Source organism: Hyaena hyaena, unplaced genomic scaffold (genome assembly GCF_003009895.1).
Source record: "Hyaena hyaena isolate Hyena2069 unplaced genomic scaffold, ASM300989v1 scaffold_313, whole genome shotgun sequence".
NCBI lineage: Eukaryota > Metazoa > Chordata > Mammalia > Carnivora > Hyaenidae > Hyaena > Hyaena hyaena.
The window spans coordinates 1,424,137-1,444,448 of NW_024080945.1; the positions used below are offsets into that span (position 1 = coordinate 1,424,137).

General features: G+C 43.2%; 1 protein-coding gene across 3 annotated transcripts in view; it reads right to left on the reverse strand.

Moving 5' to 3' along the window:
• CAP2 (cyclase associated actin cytoskeleton regulatory protein 2) overlaps positions 1-20,312 on the reverse strand; it is a 148,082-nt gene that overhangs the window by 122,923 nt on the left and 4,847 nt on the right. The window contains exons 1-3 of one of the 3 annotated variants that reach the window (XM_039248595.1): positions 10,753-10,897; positions 6,897-7,018; positions 2,168-2,268 (exon numbers count right to left, since the gene is read on the reverse strand). In XM_039248595.1, the coding sequence (XP_039104526.1) occupies positions 2,168-2,268; positions 6,897-7,018; positions 10,753-10,856 (327 nt within the window). In that variant the 5' untranslated portion in view covers positions 10,857-10,897. Of the gene's footprint in view, positions 1-2,167; positions 2,269-6,896; positions 7,019-10,222; positions 10,331-10,752; positions 10,898-20,312 lie in introns of those variants that run through there. The other 2 variants (XM_039248597.1, XM_039248598.1) reach the window with 2 other exon arrangements.

A 20,312-nucleotide genomic window follows, 5' to 3' on the forward strand; every position in this document is an offset into this window, starting at 1 on the left:
TAATGAAAAACATAAATTTCTTGAAGCATGCTGCACCCAATATTGAGAACAGCCCCTCAGTTGAGTCATACTATTTTGAAGCTGACGAGTGACGAGGAGAGAAAACGTGATATAAATTGGGCTACACTTTATTTAGAACTTGCTTTGTTTTGGAAAGAATTGAAAGGAGCTGTTTACTATGGAATCGGAAGAGACTTACTTGGTATGCAAACACAGTGCACTTTTTTTTAAGTGCAACGTTAAATGCTCTAGTAAAACACGTCTATATAGAGTTTTGGGCGATACCACTAATGCCAGTTACAATGTACTCCGCACCTCACAAGTACAATGTCAATGTTAACTAACAGTAAGAGCAATGATCCAATAATTCTTGTAATAGAGTTTAAGACAGGAAAAGTTTGTCAGTCACTCGAGAACCTCTTTGTGTAGTGGCAGTAAGAGTCCATTTTGCGTCTTAGTTTTCAGGTACTGTCGTGCCTCAAAACAGAAGCAGTCCAGCCACCATCTCACGGCATACAACGTTTCCCGTGAGCAAACGCATTAAGCTCCAGAACAGACTCGAGTAATCACTGAGCTCCAGGATCCATGGGCAGTGAATACGTCTAATCACACGGACTTTTCTAGGACTTATGTACATCAGAGCCTCCCCTCTTTTGCCAAGAGGCTTTTCAGTAGGGATCTTTAATAAAGATGGAGGTCATGAGACGAATCTTTTTCTTAGATGTGACGAACAAATGCACTGCAAATGGGAGGAGACAGGCACCTATTTAATTATAATCCTGGAGCCTCTGGTATCACCTGAGCCGCCAGATCGCCTGGAAGACTGGGGTTGGGCGTTGCATATAACGTCTAATTGGGGGACAAGTAAGAGAGAATCCCTTTTTATGTGTACTTCTTTTTTTTTTTAACCACAAACCACAGCTTTATTCAAGAATCAGATTTTCTGTGAATCTACACTGAAAATGGTTTTGCCATTGCTGAGAAATCCACGGGCAGATGGATTTGGAATTTAATCCTCTGTGAGAAACAAAGGTGAACGAAAAGAAGAACCTGGCGATAAATTTCTCCTAGGTTTTTTTCATTGGTTTGGCTATGACATTAGATTTTCACTAAATGCATGCAAATAATGACTAGCGTCAAAGGGGGATGCTAAACATTTTTTAGAAAAATTTTTCTATTTTAGAGAGAGAGAGAGAGAGAAGCACAGAGGAAGAGAAAGAATCTCAAGCAGACTCTACACTCCCCGCAGAGCCTGACATGGGCCTTGATCCCATGACCATGGTGTCATGATCTGAGCCGAAACCAAGAGTCAGACAGACGCTCAACCAACTGAGCCACCCAGGTGCCCGTAAACATTTTAAAATATATCCAAAGTATCGAAAACTGGAAGGCTGGCCTAGGTATCATTAAAGGTCTTCACCAATCCAAGGATGATCAAATTCTATGATTTTGCCAGGCTGCACATAGTACAAAATTTACCCTCTTCATCATCTTTAAGTGTGCATCTCAGTACTGTTAAGTATATTCACACAGTCATGCAACAGATCTCCAGAACTTTTTCTGAGGTTTAGTTGTCATTGCAAGACAAAAATTCCATACCTATTAAACAAGTTCCCACTTCTCTCTCTGCCCCGAGCAGCCACCATTCTATTTTCTGTATCTGTGAGTTTGGTTGGCTACTCTAGGTACCTCCCTCAGATAAAGGGATTCAGAGACACCTCATGTAAGTGGAATCATACAGTACTTGTCCTTCTGTCACAGACTTATTTCACTTAACAAAATATCCTCAAGGTATATCCATGTTGTAGCACATGCCAGAATTTCCTTTCTTTTTAAGACTGAATAATATTCCCTTGTATGTAGAGACCACATTGTGTGTGCCCTTTCATCCGTCAACAGACATGTGGGTGGCTTCCACCTTTTGGCTATTGTGCAGCAGGCTGCTGTGAACGTGGGTGCACAAAGATCTCTTCGAGATTCTGCTTTTGATCCTTTAGCAGAAGTGGCAGAGCTGGGATTCCATCCTGGCTGCACCATTCTGCCTTCCCAGCAGCAGCGCACAAGGGCCCGACTCTCCCCATATCCTCACCCACCCTTGTCATTTCTGTTATTATTTTTTTAATATTCGTCATCTTCTCCACAGAGAACAAGAGAAGAAAGTACTCACATGAGTCTCCACATCGCCAGCAAGGATCCTACTCTTCTGTAAAAACTCAGCCACCATGCTGTTCATCAGCTTATCAAAGGCTTCCACCGATGGTGACACACCTTTGGAAGAATCACATTTTGTCAGTCCCTGGGAGGTTTGGGTTTTTTTTTAATGTTTTTATTTATTATTGAGAAAGACGGAGTGTAGCAGGGGAGGGGCAGAGAGAGAGGGAGACAGAATCTGAAGCAGGCCCCAGGCTCTGAACTGTTAGCACAGAGCCTGATGCGGGGCACAAGCCCATGAACTGTGAGATCATGACCTGTGCTGAAGTCAGAAGCTCAAGTGACTGAGCCACCCAGGTGCCCCAGTCCCCAGGAGACGAATGAAAAGCTGATACTGCTTTGCCAAAGGCACTATGGAAGCTTAATGTCACCCATGTCATTCTCATTCTTTTCACCAAGGCAGTCATTCAATCAGTTAGTATTTATGAAACACTTTTCAATGGCTCAAGAAAACACAATGCTTTCCTATTTTTCATCCACCTGAGTAAGTGCTTTCACCTATATACTAATTTATTTCTTCCCCAAACTCATGACGAGGTAAGTAGCATGATCATAGGTTTACTGGTGGGGAAATGAAGATGTAATCAGAGCACATGACTTGACCTAAAACTATAGTCATATAAGAGGCAGATCCAAGAACTGACACAAGCCAAGTGTACTTTTTACTACACTGATCTGCCAAGGTGCCATGTGACCTTGCACATAGTTACAAGATTACCCAGGCCAATTAAAAGGCAATAACAAACTCTGGGTAAGTAGGAAAACAACGCTGATGTCACACATTCTGTTCCATCCTGTCCTCACTTCCTGGGAGAGGGAGGCAGAGTTGGGAGGCATGAAAAGGTCTGCTGAGCTAACTCAAGTTAAGTTTTGATTTGACAAATTACTGTAAAAACCCAAGTGACAGAGGCCCAACCTGGCATGTTCTGCATCTCTTTCCCTGCTTTTGAACTAACAGAAAAATTGTGGGGATACCTGGGTGGCTCAGTCAGTTAAGTGGCCAATTTCAGCTCAGGTCATGATCTCGTGGTTCGAGAGCCCACACTGGGCTCTGTGCCGACAATTCAGAGCCTGGAGCCTGCTTCAGATTCTGTGTCTCCATCTCTCTCTGCCCCTCCCCTGCTCATGCTCTATCTCTCAAGGATAAATAAACATTGAAAAATTAAAAAGAAATATAGCAAAAAAAGAAAAAAGAAAAGTTGTGTCTTAGTCCTGGGACTTCATGCTCCTAATAGTGAGAAACTCAACTCTACAGGCAATTAAGATCCAAACCAAAACCTAGGATTCTCTTTCTCACACTGTATATTAGTGTCCATGCTCATAAAGCTGTAGGATAAAGCTTCCTTCCTTTCCCAGATGCTCATTTCCACAGGTCCAGAAGGTGATGAAAACAGTTGCTTACAGTGCTGTGCACCTGCAGTCTAACTTCTAAGCAGGCTATTGAAGCTGAGTTACCTTAAAGTTCAAAATACAGTACAAACCAAGTTCTGGAACATAAAAGGGAGACAAGCCCAGAGATCCTTATGGATCCATGTGGAAGCAGATAAACCCATTTGCTGCCGTGGGAGACACCTGAGAGGGATCTGCTCTGCATTCAAAGTGGGAGTTTTAGAAACGAAACAAAGGACTCTGCATCGCAGAAGGAATGGTGATATAAGGGAATTATTTTCCAATTTCCTTTCATCACTTAGCTCTGCTCACACCTCCTCTGGGCAGCTTTAATGACCTGTCTTTCTCCCCAACCTGCATCTTGTGAGCTTCCCTGAATCAAAGCATTTGTGGCCCTGAATAGCAATGCATGGAGACCAAAAATTCTGGAGGATTTTGACTGCATATAATTCGTCTTAGATCTCCTTGTATATAACAAAGTACTCATTACTTGTGCATGTACAAAAATACTTCTGCAACTGTGAACCAAATTTACCTGATTGCCAGGAGGAAAAAAACCCACATCATAAAATACAACATAGTACCTGCATCTTAAGAAGGCAGTTCTCTGACGTCTGCATATTACAGATTTGTAATGGACGGGGTTTCATCTAAAAGTTTCTTTTTAAATTAAAAAAAAATTTTAATGTTTTATTCATTTCTGAGAGAGAGAGAGAGAAAGAGAGAGAGAGAGAGAGAGAGAGACAGCGTGAGCAGGGGAGGGTCAGAGAAAGAGGGAGACACAGAATTTGAAGCAGGCTCCAGGCTCTGAGCTGTCAGCACAGAGCTGACGCGGGGCTCGAACACGCAAACTGTGAGATCATGACCTGAGTCGAAGTCGGACGCTTAACAGACTGAGCCACATATTTATTTTTGAGAGAGAGACAGACACAGAGACAGAGAGAGCAGGGAAGGGGCAGAGAGTCCAAAGCAGGCTCCAGGCTCCAAGCTGTCAGCACAAAGCCTGATGTGGGACTCAAACTCACGAACTATGAGATCATGACCTGAGCTGAAGTTGGATGCTTAACCAACTGCGCTGCCCAGGTGCCTCTAAAAGTTTCTTTTTAACTTTAGTTATAACATCACTGTAATAATGATGTTTTATATTTCAGGTGAGAAGGTATCCTTAAGGATTTGTTAAAAATGGAATTTAGAAAACCATCAAAGCCTACTAAATTAAGAAGAAATGAAAATGATGCTGTTTAGGATTATAAAATATTTTAAAGATGGTCATCATTCAGGTATTTTACTAATTACCCTACTTACCAGTGACCCTACTGCATTTCCAGTAGGATAATAAACCACTGGCTAAGTTGTTTTAAAAGACCTCATTCTAATAACTGGTTCAGAATGATTTGCTGTATTAGAAAATACCTGTTTAAACATTTAAGTAATTTAACTGCCTTCCTATTTTGTTTAGTCTATTAAGTTTCCTCGAAAATTATTGTTTTAATGAAGAAAATACAAAGTGCAGTCTAGTACCTCTTTAAGTCAAGTGAGGTTCAAATTATTGCATTTTTTCCCCCCTATTCAACAACCCTACCCAATCTCCTGAGAGTTGGATTTTACCTTTCTTTTATGTATCCACAAATTTTCTATGTGGGGTCAGCAATCGTACAGAAATGCCTTTTGATCTCCTGATGTCAAAGATATAAGGAGACCCAAGTAATTGAAGTGAACATGAAAATATTTCCTCACAAACGAGGTTTACCGAATCTCCGATACCAACCATACAGCAAACAAAAAGAGGCTCAGAATGAAATCATAGATGTGTCTCAGTTGATGTGGAAAAAACTTACAGGCCTCTGGCAGCCTCCCTTAAAGAACACCCCCTTTCAATTCATTCAAAACCTTTTAATTTTCATTATGTTCAAGGTGGGGGGGGGGTAACCAGCCTGTGCATTTGTGCTCACGCAGTAATTTTTGTCCCAAGGCATGTAATACAAGGCACAGCTCCAAATACGCCTGAAATTCTAGAAGCACCAGTGTGAATCTTGCCTGGTGAAAGCTTTTTTCTTTTTTTTGAAGCCCCCATTCCCCAAGGCTTTTCTCAGTCCCCAAAGCCCGACAGGATTCAAAATGGGTCAGATAAGGAGAACCGTACTTGAGACAAGAAGAGAGTTGCCAGATGAGATACAGATCCCCCAGTTCCATTTGAATTTCAAATAAACAACGAATAAGTTTTTAGAGTAAGTGTGTACCATGCATTAGATCTCAGGCAGTATTTGGAATACACTTACATACCCCCCAAAAACATAGTTCATCTGAAATTCAAGTTGAACTGGGTGTCCTGTATTTTTATTTGCTACATCTACAACCTTAGACAAAGAAGGAACTGGAAAAATTTCAGTCGATACTTAGAGAGTTTGCCATATATGGTCTTCTTTTAGTTAACTTTTTATGTTATGTCGTTAACTTTTTATGTTTGATCATATATTTTAAAATCTTTTTTTTTTTCAAGTGTGACATTAGCATATGACTTTCAAGGCATATTTGGTTAGGCACAGGCGCAGGTGACACAATGCGACGTGATCATGTTACTTGGAACTAACGTTTGGCTTCCCGTCAGACTCACTTCCTTCAAAACTGCAGTTCTTACATTTAATGACTTGTTCTCTTTAAAATTCAAATCCACAGAATGATAATTCCTTCCAATTGACATTGTAATTGAGAACATTAATTTCTCTTTGATAATATTACTCAGATAATGTATTTATAGCCACTGTGGAACCTCGAACAACAATATAAACACTGGAGCAAACGAATAATGACGTTTGGCACATGGATTATGCTCTTAATAGGCACAGACACTGGTGATTTTTGCAGATGGTGGGTTGAAACTTTCTTTTCCTTTTCCTTTTTCAGGGATCGCTTGCATCTCATGAATGTCATGGTCACATACAAAGGAAGGAGTGTGGGGGCGCCTGGGTGGCTCAGTCGGTTAAGCACCTGATGCTTGATTTGGGCTCAGGTCATGATCTCACAGTTTGTGGGTTTGAGCCCCGCGTCGGGCTGTGGGCTGAAAGTGTGCCTCGCTTGGGATTCTCTCTCTGTCCCCTACCCTCTCTCCTCTACTCCTCCCCCGCCTTCAAAAAAAGTAAACAAAAAATAAAATAAAATAAAATAAAATAAAATAAAATAAAATAAAATAAAATAAAATGAAGGAGTACAGTAGCTGAAGAAAGGGTGATAAAATGTTTCCTGAGAACGAAGTGATGGGGAGAACATTAAGTAATGACAACAGTTTGTGTCCCTACCTGCACTGACACCATTAATTCCTTCACAGCCCCCGGGATGCCAGCGTGACTCTGCAGACAGCAACTCCAGCCGGCTGACCACCCGCTCCAGTCTCTCCATCAGGCCTTGCACCTCTGCCATTCTAGAAAAACACAGGCACAAATGGAGTCCGTGTGAACGTCAGGGAGGATTAGCAAGCTGACACCATTAAACTGAATGGCAGCAACAAGGAAAATGAAAATTACATGGAATGGCTTTCATTACCTAGAGAGTATTTCTATACATCAGGAAAATAAGTGAAATTCCGAAAAACATAAACCTTGGAACAACCCCCCCCAAGTTATATTGACCTCATTTTCTATTAGATTCAATGACTTTATAAGCCCCATATGCAATACACACAAAAAAGTCACTCCCTGCACCATTAACAAGTATCTCCTCAGATACTTCCTTGTGCTAGGACACAATCTATGTCTAGCATATACTTTAAAAAAAGCCTGTGAACATATACCTCACAATTAATATTGCCAACTTTTATCCTACTAAATGGTAGAAGCATATTTAAACTATTTTCCAATGATTTCTTTCTGTGAAGGCATTAACTCTCCAAGGGACACTAAACCCACTGGTAATTGCTGTTTACTTACTCAATTACCTAAAGCCAAACAGCCTAGCACGGAACTGAGTTTGTGAAACTATATCATTTAGCAGGTAAATGGGTTTTCACCTCCAAGAGCTAACTGTCTCCAACGTATTACGATCTTCAGTGTTTCTGCCACTGGATTATTTCAGATTACAATTATTCCGAATGGCGGAGCTCTTAAAAGTATTCAAAGTGCATATTTCATTTTGCTGCTGGTTATTCTTGGACAAAATTTAGTTTTAGGTGGGGTGGTTTCTGGAGACATGGAGCTTCAGTTCCCCAGCAGTCTCTGCTGGGATAAATTGGGTTTGACGGCAAATACAGGGTTGAGGATAAAAGTAGGCATGTTGGGTATCCAGCCTTTCTGTGCCCAAACACTTCTTAAGAGAGCTATCCTGAGTGTGCATAGGTGAGCACCTTAAAATTGCTGGCCCTACAATGTAACGTTATGAAGGCAACCAATGAGGAATGGAACCCAACCTAATCTGGCCCAAGTTCGTGAGATCCAGTTTAGAGATACCACCATATGAGCCTACGACTGCTTTTGGCAAAAAGCAGGCTGCTGCCCCACAGACAGCACAATACACCCCATCTTAATCAGTCTGTAGTTCTCACTCTTGCAAACTTTCTAAGCATCATCTTGAGCTAAAGACAATCGATGTGCTCCCACATGAGAGACCGGGCAGCCCAGAGGGTGCATAAATGCTATTGCTCTAAGACATGTAACGTTTTGTACGTCTGCAAGCAACCAGGTAATGCATTTTTTTTTTTTTTTGTATTTTGTATTTCATTAGTTTCTAGCTTAAACACAATGATGACTTGTGGCTGCCACCTTCAAAAGCAAAGTTAGACTTATCAAAACATGTGGGGAGCTCTGTAATGCTGCATCCAAATGTCAGATGGCCATCAGATACGGACGGGGGAGTTCACTGTCTGTTTTGGAAAGTCATCCCCTCTGAAACTGCCAGCAGCTACGCTTTCAAAATATGGGGCAGTGTTCTCTGCACGGCTGAAATCAGCATCTAATCCCAAGGGGATTCAAAATTAGAAGTTTCTCATCTATTCTTTTCCTCTTAACGTCAGAGCCTTCGCTTCTACTGCAATTGAAAAAAAAAAAAGGAGAAGAAGGAATTTAATTGAACCCTTTACATAATCTTGCAAGGGAACTGGGTATCCTGGAGGAGGGTGAAGGCCATTTGAGAGATGGTAAAAGCCCCTCAAATCTTTTAATAGGCGTCCATCTGTTCACGGTTATCTATGTTCCCTGTTACTCAACTTGCCAAATGTTACCACATAGACCTAGCCCATGCTAGGGAAAAAAACTGTGTTTGCTTTGTTAGCAAGCTCCCGATGCCCCAACAGAAAGGCACCCACCACCTCCAGAGGCTCACAGCGCCGTTTCAGGAAGGCCTGTTACATTTCACACTCAGGATGGCTGTCCCCGACTGGGGCTTAATCAGCCTCCCTGACAAGACTCAAACTCACACTATCTAATGGCACTCCATATGTTGAGAGTTAACCCACACACAGCAGGGCCGGGCTGACTGGTATGGAATGTGGTCTGAAAGCGAATCAGGTGTCACTTCGCATAAAATCACCATGGACTGGAGTCCTGTCACAGCCTCTGAAGAGATCAAAATACAACCCAGGCAAGGAAGCCCGAAAGATGCCTCTGGGTTTAAAATTTTAGAACAGTTTCTAAGAGAAATGGAAGAACAAATAAGAGGGAGAATAAAAAAAAAGAAAAATATCAAAAATATACATGATAGTATTTCCAGACAGAATGATGGGGTCCAAGATGGCTGTGCCCTCTTCCCCCGCACCCAACACACATACGTGCACGCGCGCGCACGCACACACACACACACACACACGCCTCCCCACATGTGCCCTCAGCTGCTACTCTGGCTCTCAAGAATGAAGACAGAACAGAGCAACAGATTCTCCAAATTCTTCCCAGGCAGTTCCATTCCCCTTGGTTTTGCAAAGTGGATTTAGCCAAGTTTTCATGAGGCAGTGGGAGTGGGAATTAAGAACGAGGCTGAGGAATGGACAGGGCAGGAAATGTAGACAGCAAGGTCAGGGTAAGGAATGAGTCAGAGCCAGGTGGACACACAGATGGGTTTGGACCAGGAAGCCAACAGGAGAGGGGGATCTATGGCAAAATGGCCAGACATAAAATGGTCTTAAGAATCTGATGAGAAGCAGAGAGAAGCCAGACACACAGCTGGACCATCAGGAGACTATGTCAGATGAGGAGGCTCAAACTTGGCCTCCAGACTGTCGAGTCCTCCTGTTCAGAAAGAAGCCAACCCAGAGACAAGGTCCCCTAAAACCTCCGGTTTACAGAGGATAAACACAACCGTCTGACCGGGTGTGAGGGTGGGTGGAGAGAAAAAGTGGGAGGAATATGGAATTCCATGACCTTCTCTTTTTAATGATCTGTTTTAGGAAATTATGCCCGAGGTGAATCTGAATTCCTTGCTTTGTAATAAGTTGGGAGTCTTCTCTTTTGAGTTCCTTTATAATAGGAAGTATAACTCGTCTTGTTTTTTTCCCCCTCACTTTTCCTTTTTTAAAGTTTAACTTTTTAAACATGCACAGACTTTAAATAGTTCTACAATAGTACTATGAGGCTGCCCCCTTCCATTTTTGCCTTGAGAATCAACTGATTTCCATTATTCTAGCTGTTTCTGTAGTTACCTCCTCATCTGTACACATGCGTCTATCTCTGTGTCTTGTTTCTCTTCGGTTCCAGGCATTATCCACCGAGTTCCCACCCAAACCAAGAGGGTTTACATTTCTCTTGCCCAATCCCCACCACCACATGCCTGCACACTTCCCTTTGCCTCAGTGGTGTTGTGTCACAATCTCTGTGTGATCAATTGTCAGGGTCAACGCGTTTATGACTATTCACAGCTGAGTCATGACGTAGCCTAAGATTCCTCTCCTTTTTTTGTTTTCCACAACCTGTTTCCCAGCAGCCATGTTGTTCAAGTTTCCCAGTTTTCTCTACATAAAAATTAGTCACCTCCAAACTCTTCCTCCAGTTGTGCAAGTCTCCTTTCAGTTGGGCCAAACACATCTGGAATGCTATTACGTCTTTCTTCTCAGAGGTGTCTCTTCTGGAGAATCACCCCAAGTGCAGGAGTGCTCAGTAGGCCCTCGGTGCCTCTGAGACCACGGATCTGCCCTCCCCTTCACCCCGGGGCCTTCTCCCCGCTCCCTCTTACCTAGTAACTCCTGCTTTCCCGATTCTATACCCTCCTCTTTCTTGGTGTACTTTCCTAACTGTCTTCTTAGTTTCAGAGCATTGTCTTCTGAAAATCAGGCACATGAAAGGACAATTTTTGTGGAGAACTTGCAAGTTGAAAATAGCTTGATTTTGCCCTCACACTTCGGTGGTTTGGCTGAGTGTAGGGTTCCAGGCTGGAAGCTTTCCTCAGAATTTTCAAGGCATTCCTCCATTGTGTTCTAGCTTCCTAGGCTACTGTTGAGAGGTCCAAAGCCGTTCTGATTCTCTGATTTTTCATCCCTTGATGTAGTCTCTGTTTTCCTCTCTGGAGGAAGTGTGCAGGGTCTTTGTCCCCAGGGGTTTGGACTTTGACAACGACATACCTCAAGGTTGATCAAATGTTGTCTTTATAAATGATTTTCAGTGGGTGTGGCAAAGATAGGAAAATGGGCACTGCATCCTGTTTATCTCTAAGTGAGTTTATAAACTAAGTTTCGTGGTTTTCTTTTCTCAAATAAAGTAGTTAGGATTCTAAATACTTAAACAATTTAAACTCCTTTTACACCAAATGCACACATTTACAAATATTCCATACCTTTCAGTAAGAATACAGCCAGTCAGTATTCTCTCATTAACTGTTTTGAAATAATAAGGTGTTCTGGAAGCATTTTCCTAGGAGAAAAGCTGGCTGCCATCATTTAAAAACTTATTAATTTTATTTTATAATTTTATTATTTAGTTGTATATTTTATATTTTATTTTATTGTTTTATTATATATTATATTTTTATATATATTTTATGTTATATATTATTTATATACCATTTGCTTATATTTTATATTATTTCTATTCATATATTATTTTTATATTATACTCATATTAATTTTATAGGATTATCACTTAAAAATTTAAAAAAACATTGGTCGCTTTATAAAACCCATCTTTAAAGTACAGATAGTTCCTAATACTAATTTTATGTGCAATGTTCTGCCAATAAGACAATGACTCAAACAGTAAGAGACAGCATTCTTCTTCTTTCCCATAGTAGCTTCCAGAAAGGGAGAGTTCCCCACACTTATAAACATTTTATAAGGTCTCAATTGTTTTGCCCTTTTTCAACCAGGGAAGTTTAGAGGGCCCTGGTTCTGGAATCACTAACTGAAGTTCTTTAGGGAAGAGTTTAATTTTGCTTTGCTTTATTTAGTTACCACTGGAACACAGGGTTGCTAGAAGTATGTAAGGCACACCAAGTCTGTCACACAGTCGGTGATAGATGTGTTAGCGACTGTTAGGAAGACATCCCATTTGTTTTCGCTATCGCTGCAAACATATTTACAAACCACTGTGTCAAGTCTTTGTGTAGTTTAAATGCTGGGCAATCATCTAAAAGACCTGACCAACAGAGATATCAAATCACTATGCTGTATACCTGAAATTAACTACACTTCAAAAAAATAAAAATAAAAATAAAGAAGTAAAATAAAATAATATAACGTAAGAGACCTAGCCAGTGGAAGCGACTAGCTAAAAATTTCAGGTCATATTCTATAATTACAGCCTTATCATTTTTTTTCATTGTCTTGGTTCCCTCTATTCACATACGTATTCCACCAAGATTTCTAAAAGTGTTTTTCTCAAGTCCATGGGCAATGGTCACTATAAAATGACATTTTGGGTATGTAATTAGTAGTTTTGCAGTCATATGTGTTCCCCCAAATATTTAAAAAATTTAGAAACGATCAATATATATTGCATTGGTTTTAGGTGTACAGCTAATGATTTGACATATGTATACAGTAGTCCAGGGATATGTTGCAAGATGCTCACGGGAAGCCTGCAACCATAGACAGTGCCAAACTTTACATATCCTATGTTTTCTCCTACATGTACATTCCTACGATCAAGTTTAATTTCTATATTAGGCACAGTTAGAGATTAACAATAATAATAATAATAATAAAGAATTATAAGAATATACTGTACTATAATAAAAATTATGTAAATATAACCTTTCTCTTTCTCAAAATACCTTCCTGTACCATACCCATGCTTCTTCTTGTGATGCTGTGAGATGATAAAATGCTACGTGATGAGATGCAGCGACGTGAATGAGGTAGGCGCTGTGACAGCAGCATATGGCTACGAATGGCCTCATGGCCTCAGAAAGAGGATCATCTTCTTGCCCATCACGATCACTACAGGTAACAAAAACTGCGGATGAGGGGTGGCTACTGTACGGAGGGTGCCTGGGTGGCTCAGTCGGTTAAGCATCTGACTTCAGCTCGGGTCATGATCTCACAGGTCGTGAGTTCGAGCCTCACATCGGGCTCTGTGCTGACAGCTCAGAGCCTGGAGCCTGCTTCGGATTCTGTGTCTCCCTCTCTCTCTCTCTGCCCCTTCCCCTGCTGGCGCTCTGTCTCTCGCTCAAAAATAAATAAACATTTAAAAAATAAAATAATAAAATTAAAATAAAATAAAAACGGGGGTGACTTCTGTACATTATAAACTCATCCCCACAATAAGCTCAATTAACCAGCACCACACACAGTTACGAATTTTTTTCTTGTATTAGAACTTTTAACATCCGCTCCTCTTGGCAACTTTCAAATATACAACACATTATTGCTAACCACAGTCCCGTGCTGTCGATTACATCCCCGGAACTTCTTTATCCTCTAATGTGTGAAGGCCCCGACACATCTTCAGAACAATCTGTTTCCTTCAAAAGGGTCCTCTGCTAAGGACACAAGCGAGTCTCCGTAGAATCACATTTGGAAAACAACGCTTCTTCATCCCTCATCTTTTCTCATCCAAATCATCTTGCGCTCAGTGCTAAGGGGTCTGGTAAGACCCAACTACTTAGTCTAACCAATTATAGCTGCTGGGAAAATCGCCACCCCTGGTACAGCGTCGATGGTGCTAAGCCCAGAATAACCGCCTGCTTGTCTGGGTTACATTCTCGGCATCTAGAAGACACCCCTGCCCAGCTGAAATCCTGCCCCGTGCTCTCTCCCACCAGCACAGGCACAGCTTGCCTCCCACAAGGCTGAGCTCTCCATGGGCTGCGATACTACCTTTTACTCTTCTTGCATCTCCCGCTGAGTCCTGCGTGCTGCCATGCACATAGATAATTCTATAAATAGCTTTTGATTGACTAATTAATTGGCTACCGCTCACTGCCTTTCCCTTGGCCTGCCCACTCACTGGCATAATCCCAGATCAGGTGGCAAGCCAGATTTTCCCAGGAGACATTTCCATTTATTTATTTTATGTTTTAATATAGATTTTTAAGTTTATTTGTTTATTTTTGAGAGAGAAAGACTGAGCAGGGGAGGGGCAGAGAGAGAAGGAGAGAATCCCAATCAGGCTCCACACTGTCAGCTCAGAGCCCAACACGGGGCTCAAACCGATGAACCGTGAGATCACAACCTGAGGCAAAACGAAGAGTCAGACACCTGACTGACTGAGCCACCCAGGTGCCCCGAAATTTCCACTTCGAACTAGACATTAGGTTAGCTTCTCCCACCCAGTACCACGGTGGCTTCTTCTCATGACTTTCAAGAGCACACTCGCTCTCTGGAATGTGAACCCTGGGTTTTCTACAGCTCCTTTTTTTTCTTCAGGGTCGCAAGGTTTTTAAAACTCCACACTGTCCAAAGGATTTTGTAAACTGCTCACAGCAAGTTCATAAAACAAGCAAGGGCAAGCGCTACTGCGGTAACATTCTCATGTTCACGGCGGCTGGGTCTTCCAGTTCCAGACTGCTGGCTGAAGTTGTGCCCTCATTGGGCCAAACATGCAGAAATAATTGTGGGGAGAGTTTCTCCTCTGACTCTATAAGGGGGACCCAGATCGAAGGGATTCCAAAAATCATGAGGCTAGGCTTACACAGAAAATAGATTTGAGGTGACAGGAAATGGAAGACTGTCTAACCTTTTCTCATGGTCAGACTGGGCAGCTGGCTTGCATATGAGCTCTCTGCAAAGACTGAAGTCACGATGGACTACTTTTTCTATAAATCCACCCAAATGAAAGACAGATTTGTTGAACTACCATCAAGCCAGGCTGTCCTAGATGTTAATTTCTCTTTATCGTGACTATAATGATTACCTTCTTTCCTTTCTCTAGAAGCAACCAATCACTGAGGGAAGGGATCGTGTGGTTCAGTAATAGTATATGTAGTAGAAACAAACCACAGCCTGGCGTCCTTCCTTCATTGACTGGCTCACTGAATATGCTGGGTCCATTCAGTTAGTTAGTTCCCGCCATCTGCCAAGCACAATACTCATGGGTAGAAAATCAAGGGGGATTAAGATACATTTCTGGCCCAGCTGTTGTGGCAGGGGCTATTCAGTCAAGCCAGGGAGTCATTTCTCTAAAAAAGACACATTCGCGTTGTCAAGGTGCCCGTCTTTCTATCTTTTGCTTCCCCCCCTGAAGAGTACTTCTGGGGTGAGCTTTCTCACCAAGCATTAAAAAAAAAAAAAAAAAAAAAAAGCCACCATTTTCTTTTCACTGCAAAGAAGTTTCAAGAGTCTCTGAATTTTGAGACCGTAATATCAGAATAGGAGAGATCAGAGAGTATCACGAATAAAAGAACACTTTTAAATTTTTCACAAAACTGGAGAAAAGCTACGAGGTGAGATACTGATTAGCCAACGGATTCCTCCAAAGATCCTGGTGCAGAGAACAAAGGCAAGCTCTCTTCAGCTGGACTTTCAGAAGGACACCCCCCCCCCAGCCCTCTGTAACTCACAGGGTTCCTAAGACCCAGTCACAGAGACAACTCAAGCCTCCCCAAACGTGCCCCCCTGCCCCACACTGCTCCCCTCTCCTCTTCCACCCTTCTGTGGTTACCACTCTGCCTCAAGGGTCCTTCCCGGCACTGCCGCACCCATTCTCTACATCTCAGCTCTTCCCAGAGGCCACCCGTGTCCCACATATCGGAGGTAACCTCTTTACTGCCTGCCATTAACTTCCTGTCATCTGCACCAAACCCAAAGTTGAACACAGAAGGGTAAAATAATCAACCCCACGTAGAAGGGGCCTTCCCATTCCATCTGCCCTCCCCACTCCGGTGGTATTACTTCTCGAGGGCATCCCTGATCTGTCCCATGATATAAATATCTCTCATCTAAGTTGGACTCTCTGAAAATAAGAGGTGAGGGCTCGTAACTTGATAGAGTAGAAAAAACATTGGTATCAGGGAACCTTAATTTGAGATCCAGTCCCTTAACTGGCAGCCTACATACCACTGGGCAGATGATTTAAACCATCTGGGTCTCAGATTATTCACTTCTACTACATGAGTTCATTGCTGTTTCTTCATTTGCTGGCTTAAGAAAATTGTATGCAAATGTGTTTGGGGATGTGCTCTGTGCTGGCTGCTGGGGTGACACAGATGGATGAGATGCAGACTGTCCTCAAGGGGCCATGATTTCCTTCAGGAACGGACAGCTTGGCTGCTGGGGACAGGTCAGCACTCCAGGACACCTGGCTGCAGGGAAGTGGGCCATTTCAGCAGAAAAGAGCCCTGTGGGAACTAAGGCCATGGGGGAAGTCTAAGTATATCTTGAAGCCTGGCTCTGTGCCCCGAGGTAGTGATGGGTAAGGACAGAGCCATAAAATCATAGAGTCTAACTTCTGAGTGGACCAGGACCAATCCCGATTTCATTCCCCTCTCAAGAAGTGTGAATTCTCTTAGCTAAATGAGACCCTTCACTGAAAAGGCGCTCCCTCCCCAACTCACTTCATGACCCATTTCAAAGCCCCTGTGCTTTCCTATGTCCCTACGCTGCTCTTTTGCTGCTATTCAGGCCGTGGACGAGGTGTAGGTCAGGAAGGTGTTTCCAGGTCACCATGGCCCAGTCTGACCATGTGGCTCCTCAAGGACCACATCCTGGCGAGGAGCCATGGAGACCCCACTGGCTAAGCTACAACAGCCTGGGAAGGGCTTCCGGGGACCTCTGTCCCTCCAGAAAACAATGTATCGCCCTCCTTATATGCAGAATTTATAAAGAACTCTTACAACTCAATAATAAGACAGATACTCCAACTTAAAAATGGCCAAATTAGGGCGCCTGAGTGGCTCAGGAGGTTGAGTGTCTGACTCTTGATTTTAGTTTAGGTCACGATCTCACAATTCATGAGATCGAGCCCTGCACTGGGCTCTGGACTGACAGCGCGGAGCCTGCTCGGGATTCTCTTTCCTTCTCTCTGGCCCTCTCCCACTCCTGTGCATGCTCCCTCTCAAAATAAATATTAAACATTTTAAAAATGACCGAAATATTTGAACATCTTTCCAAAGAAAATATGCAAATAGTCAGCGGTATAGTGCATACGCTCAATACCCATAACCATCAGGGAAATGCCAAGTCAAAACCACAACAAGACCCCACTTAGCAGACTTGAGGGTGGCCAGGGCCATGAAGCCAGATGATAGCGAGTACCAGTGAGGATGTGGGGAAATCAGAACCTTCTACACTTCCGGTGGGAATGTGAAATGGTGCAGCTGCTATGCAAACCGTTTGGAAGTTTCTTAAAAAGTCAAGTATATATCTGCCATGTGACCCGCCATACCATTTGCACTATCTACACAAGAGCAATTCAAAAACATGTCTACATACAGAGACACTGTACACAAATGTTCATGGCCTCATCACTCGGAATATCCAAAACATGATGGAAGAGCTGATGACTGGGTAAACAAAATGTGGCAGAACCATGGAACGGAATATCACTCAGCAGTAAAAAGGGAAGAAGTACGGATACATTCTGCAACATGGATGAACCTCAAAAAATTATGTATATATATTTTTTAGTTTATTTATTTCGAGAGAGAGGGAGAGGGAAAGAGAAAGGGCAAGAGCGTGCTTGAGTGGGGGAGGGGAAGAGAGAGAGAAAGACAGAGGAAGAGACAGCATGGGGCTCTATCCAAGGAACTGTGAGATCATGACTTGAGCTGAAATTATGAGTGAGATGCTTAACCAATGGAGTCAGCCAAGCACCGCCCTAAAATCATGATTTTAAATGAAAGAACCAGACACAGAAGATCAGGTATTGTACAATTCCTTTTATAGGAATAGCGAGAAAAAGCAAACTTCTAGAGACAGAAGGTCGATTCGTGGTTGCTTAGGGCTGAGGCTAGTAATGGGAAGGGAGTACAAACAGGCACAAAGTTTCTATTTGAAATGAGGGAAATGATTTCAGACAGGATCATGGTGGTAGGGCCAGAATCCTGAAACGTACTACTAGCCATTGAATTGTGCACTTAAAATGGGTGACTTTCATGGTATGCAAAACTCTACTTCAATAAATATTATTTTCGAAAACAAACAAGTACAATTGATCCTTGAGCCACACGCGGGGGTTAGAGGCACCAACATCCCCCACGCAATTAAAAATCCACATATAACTTCTGACTCCACCCGGAACTTAACTGATAGCCTACCGTTGACCGGAAGCCTTATTGATAACATACACAGTTGATTAACACACATTTTGCTTGCTGTATACATTATATTCTTACATGTACATATATAAGTATACATAAGCCTATAATAAAGTAAGCTGGAGAAAAAGAAAATGATAAGAAAAGCATGAGGGAGAGAAACTACAGTTGCAGCAGCGTATTTACCGTATTTATTGAAAAACTCTGCACTAAGCCGTCCTGCGTGGTTCAAACCTGTGTTGCTCAACCGCTAGTTGCATGCTCCCCTTTATAAACTTTGGGTCAAAAACCAGTTAAATCAGAGTTAACTTTGCTGCTGCTCTCGCCTCCCAGCAAAGACACAGAGGTAATTACCCTTAACCAGAGACTGCCCGGAGAGGCCACAGGCTGGCTCCCAGAACCAGCTGCAGGGGGCAGAGTAGAGGCAGAGAGGTGGGGGTTCACAGGGCAGCAGAATCGCAGGGCAGCAGTAGTGCGGCCTCCAAAATGCAGATTCCTGTCCGCCACGATACTAATTTAGTGGTTCTGGGTGTTCCTAGCAATCTGAGTTTCCCAGAAGCACATTTCAGAGGAGAAGAACCCACGCTTTGGAAATCTGATCGTAGAAGCGTCCAGAATGCTGTGGGAGCATGTGCACACGGGGTGGAGGGTCGAGAAGGGTGGGTGCTCAAGCGAGCCCTGGGAAGGAAGGAGGCCCTTCCAGTGCAGTTAGGAGCGAAACCGAATCTGGAAGGATGAAGAGGCGTTCTCGAAAGCGGAAAGGTAAGTGGAGCAGGTGTATCCCTGAGCCTAGACCCAGCAACAGACACACTGCGCCAAGACACAGAGACGCACCGCAGCTAGAAAATCTTTCTTGGGCATTCAGTATGTGCCAGAAGCTACCTAAGAGCGCACGGGAAAACAAGGGATGATGAGCAGCAGCTGAGCGGAGATGTGGGACTTTACCCCGGGGCAGCAGCAGGCTGGAGAAGGTCTGAGAACGTAGGAGAATGGAGGAGATCTGAGCCAGGCGCACGGGGACTGAGTGGGGCTGGGAGGGAAAGACAGAAGGCAGAGTGTCTCACACCTCTATCTCAGGGTCAAGGCAGTGCAGGTGCGGACAGACAGAGGGAATGGAGGTGTCAAAGGGGAGGAGCTCGGAGTGAGACACTGAGTTCGATGCGCCTACTGAGATGACAGCTGGTGGCTGCAAGCAGGGAAGGGAAGCGGGGGGACTTTCGAGGTGGAAGTATAAGCATTACCTACCTAATAAGAAGAACTGCTTCGGGATTCTTAGGAAGCTCAGGGAACAGGACATGGGGAGGTTTGTGAACTAGAAACTGATGGCCAAGTGTCACTATTATAATTTATCTTTGAATGCGGCCCAGCACTCATCACAGTGGTCTGCACAAAGCAAGTGTTCATTATGGGACATGTCACCACGTCTCCAATCCCCCAAATGCAACGGCCCGGACAACTCGCACACCACCCCTCGAAGGCTCTGCCGTACATAGCCCATAAAAACAGCAGCGACGCTCCTGACTGAAAGCACAGAAGGGGATACCATTTTATATGGCCAGTTACTTCTCACAACTTGACTGAAAATATTTCACGTTGCTAAACCCCGACGTTTCAGTGTGAAGAATGCCACGTCTTGGGGGCACCTGGGTGGCTCAGTTGGTTAAGCGTCGGACTCTTTTCAGCTCAGGTCGTGATCTCTTGGTTTTGTGGGTTCGAGCCCCACATCCGGCTCTGGGCTGGCAGCACGGAGCCTGCTTGGGGTTCTCTCTCTCTCCCCGTCTCTCTGCCTCTCATGCACTCACACTGTCTCTGTCTCTCTAAAAATAAATAAACATAAAAAAAAAATAGAATACCATGTCTTCCTGGACTAATGAAGATAAGTTTTGCTGAAAATCCTTCTGATCTCAGAATTTACTGGCGTTCATTGTAGGATTTATACATGGTTGAATAGCAGATTCAGCAACTCTCTTAAAAAAAAACCAAGGATCAGTTCAGATCAAGAGCTAAGCCGGTTTTGTGCATGGACGTTTGTTAACAAATGTGAGCGTGATCCTTTGAATTGGAAGAGCCAGGTGCTGCGTGTGGCCCCAACTCCCTTCTGCTTCTTC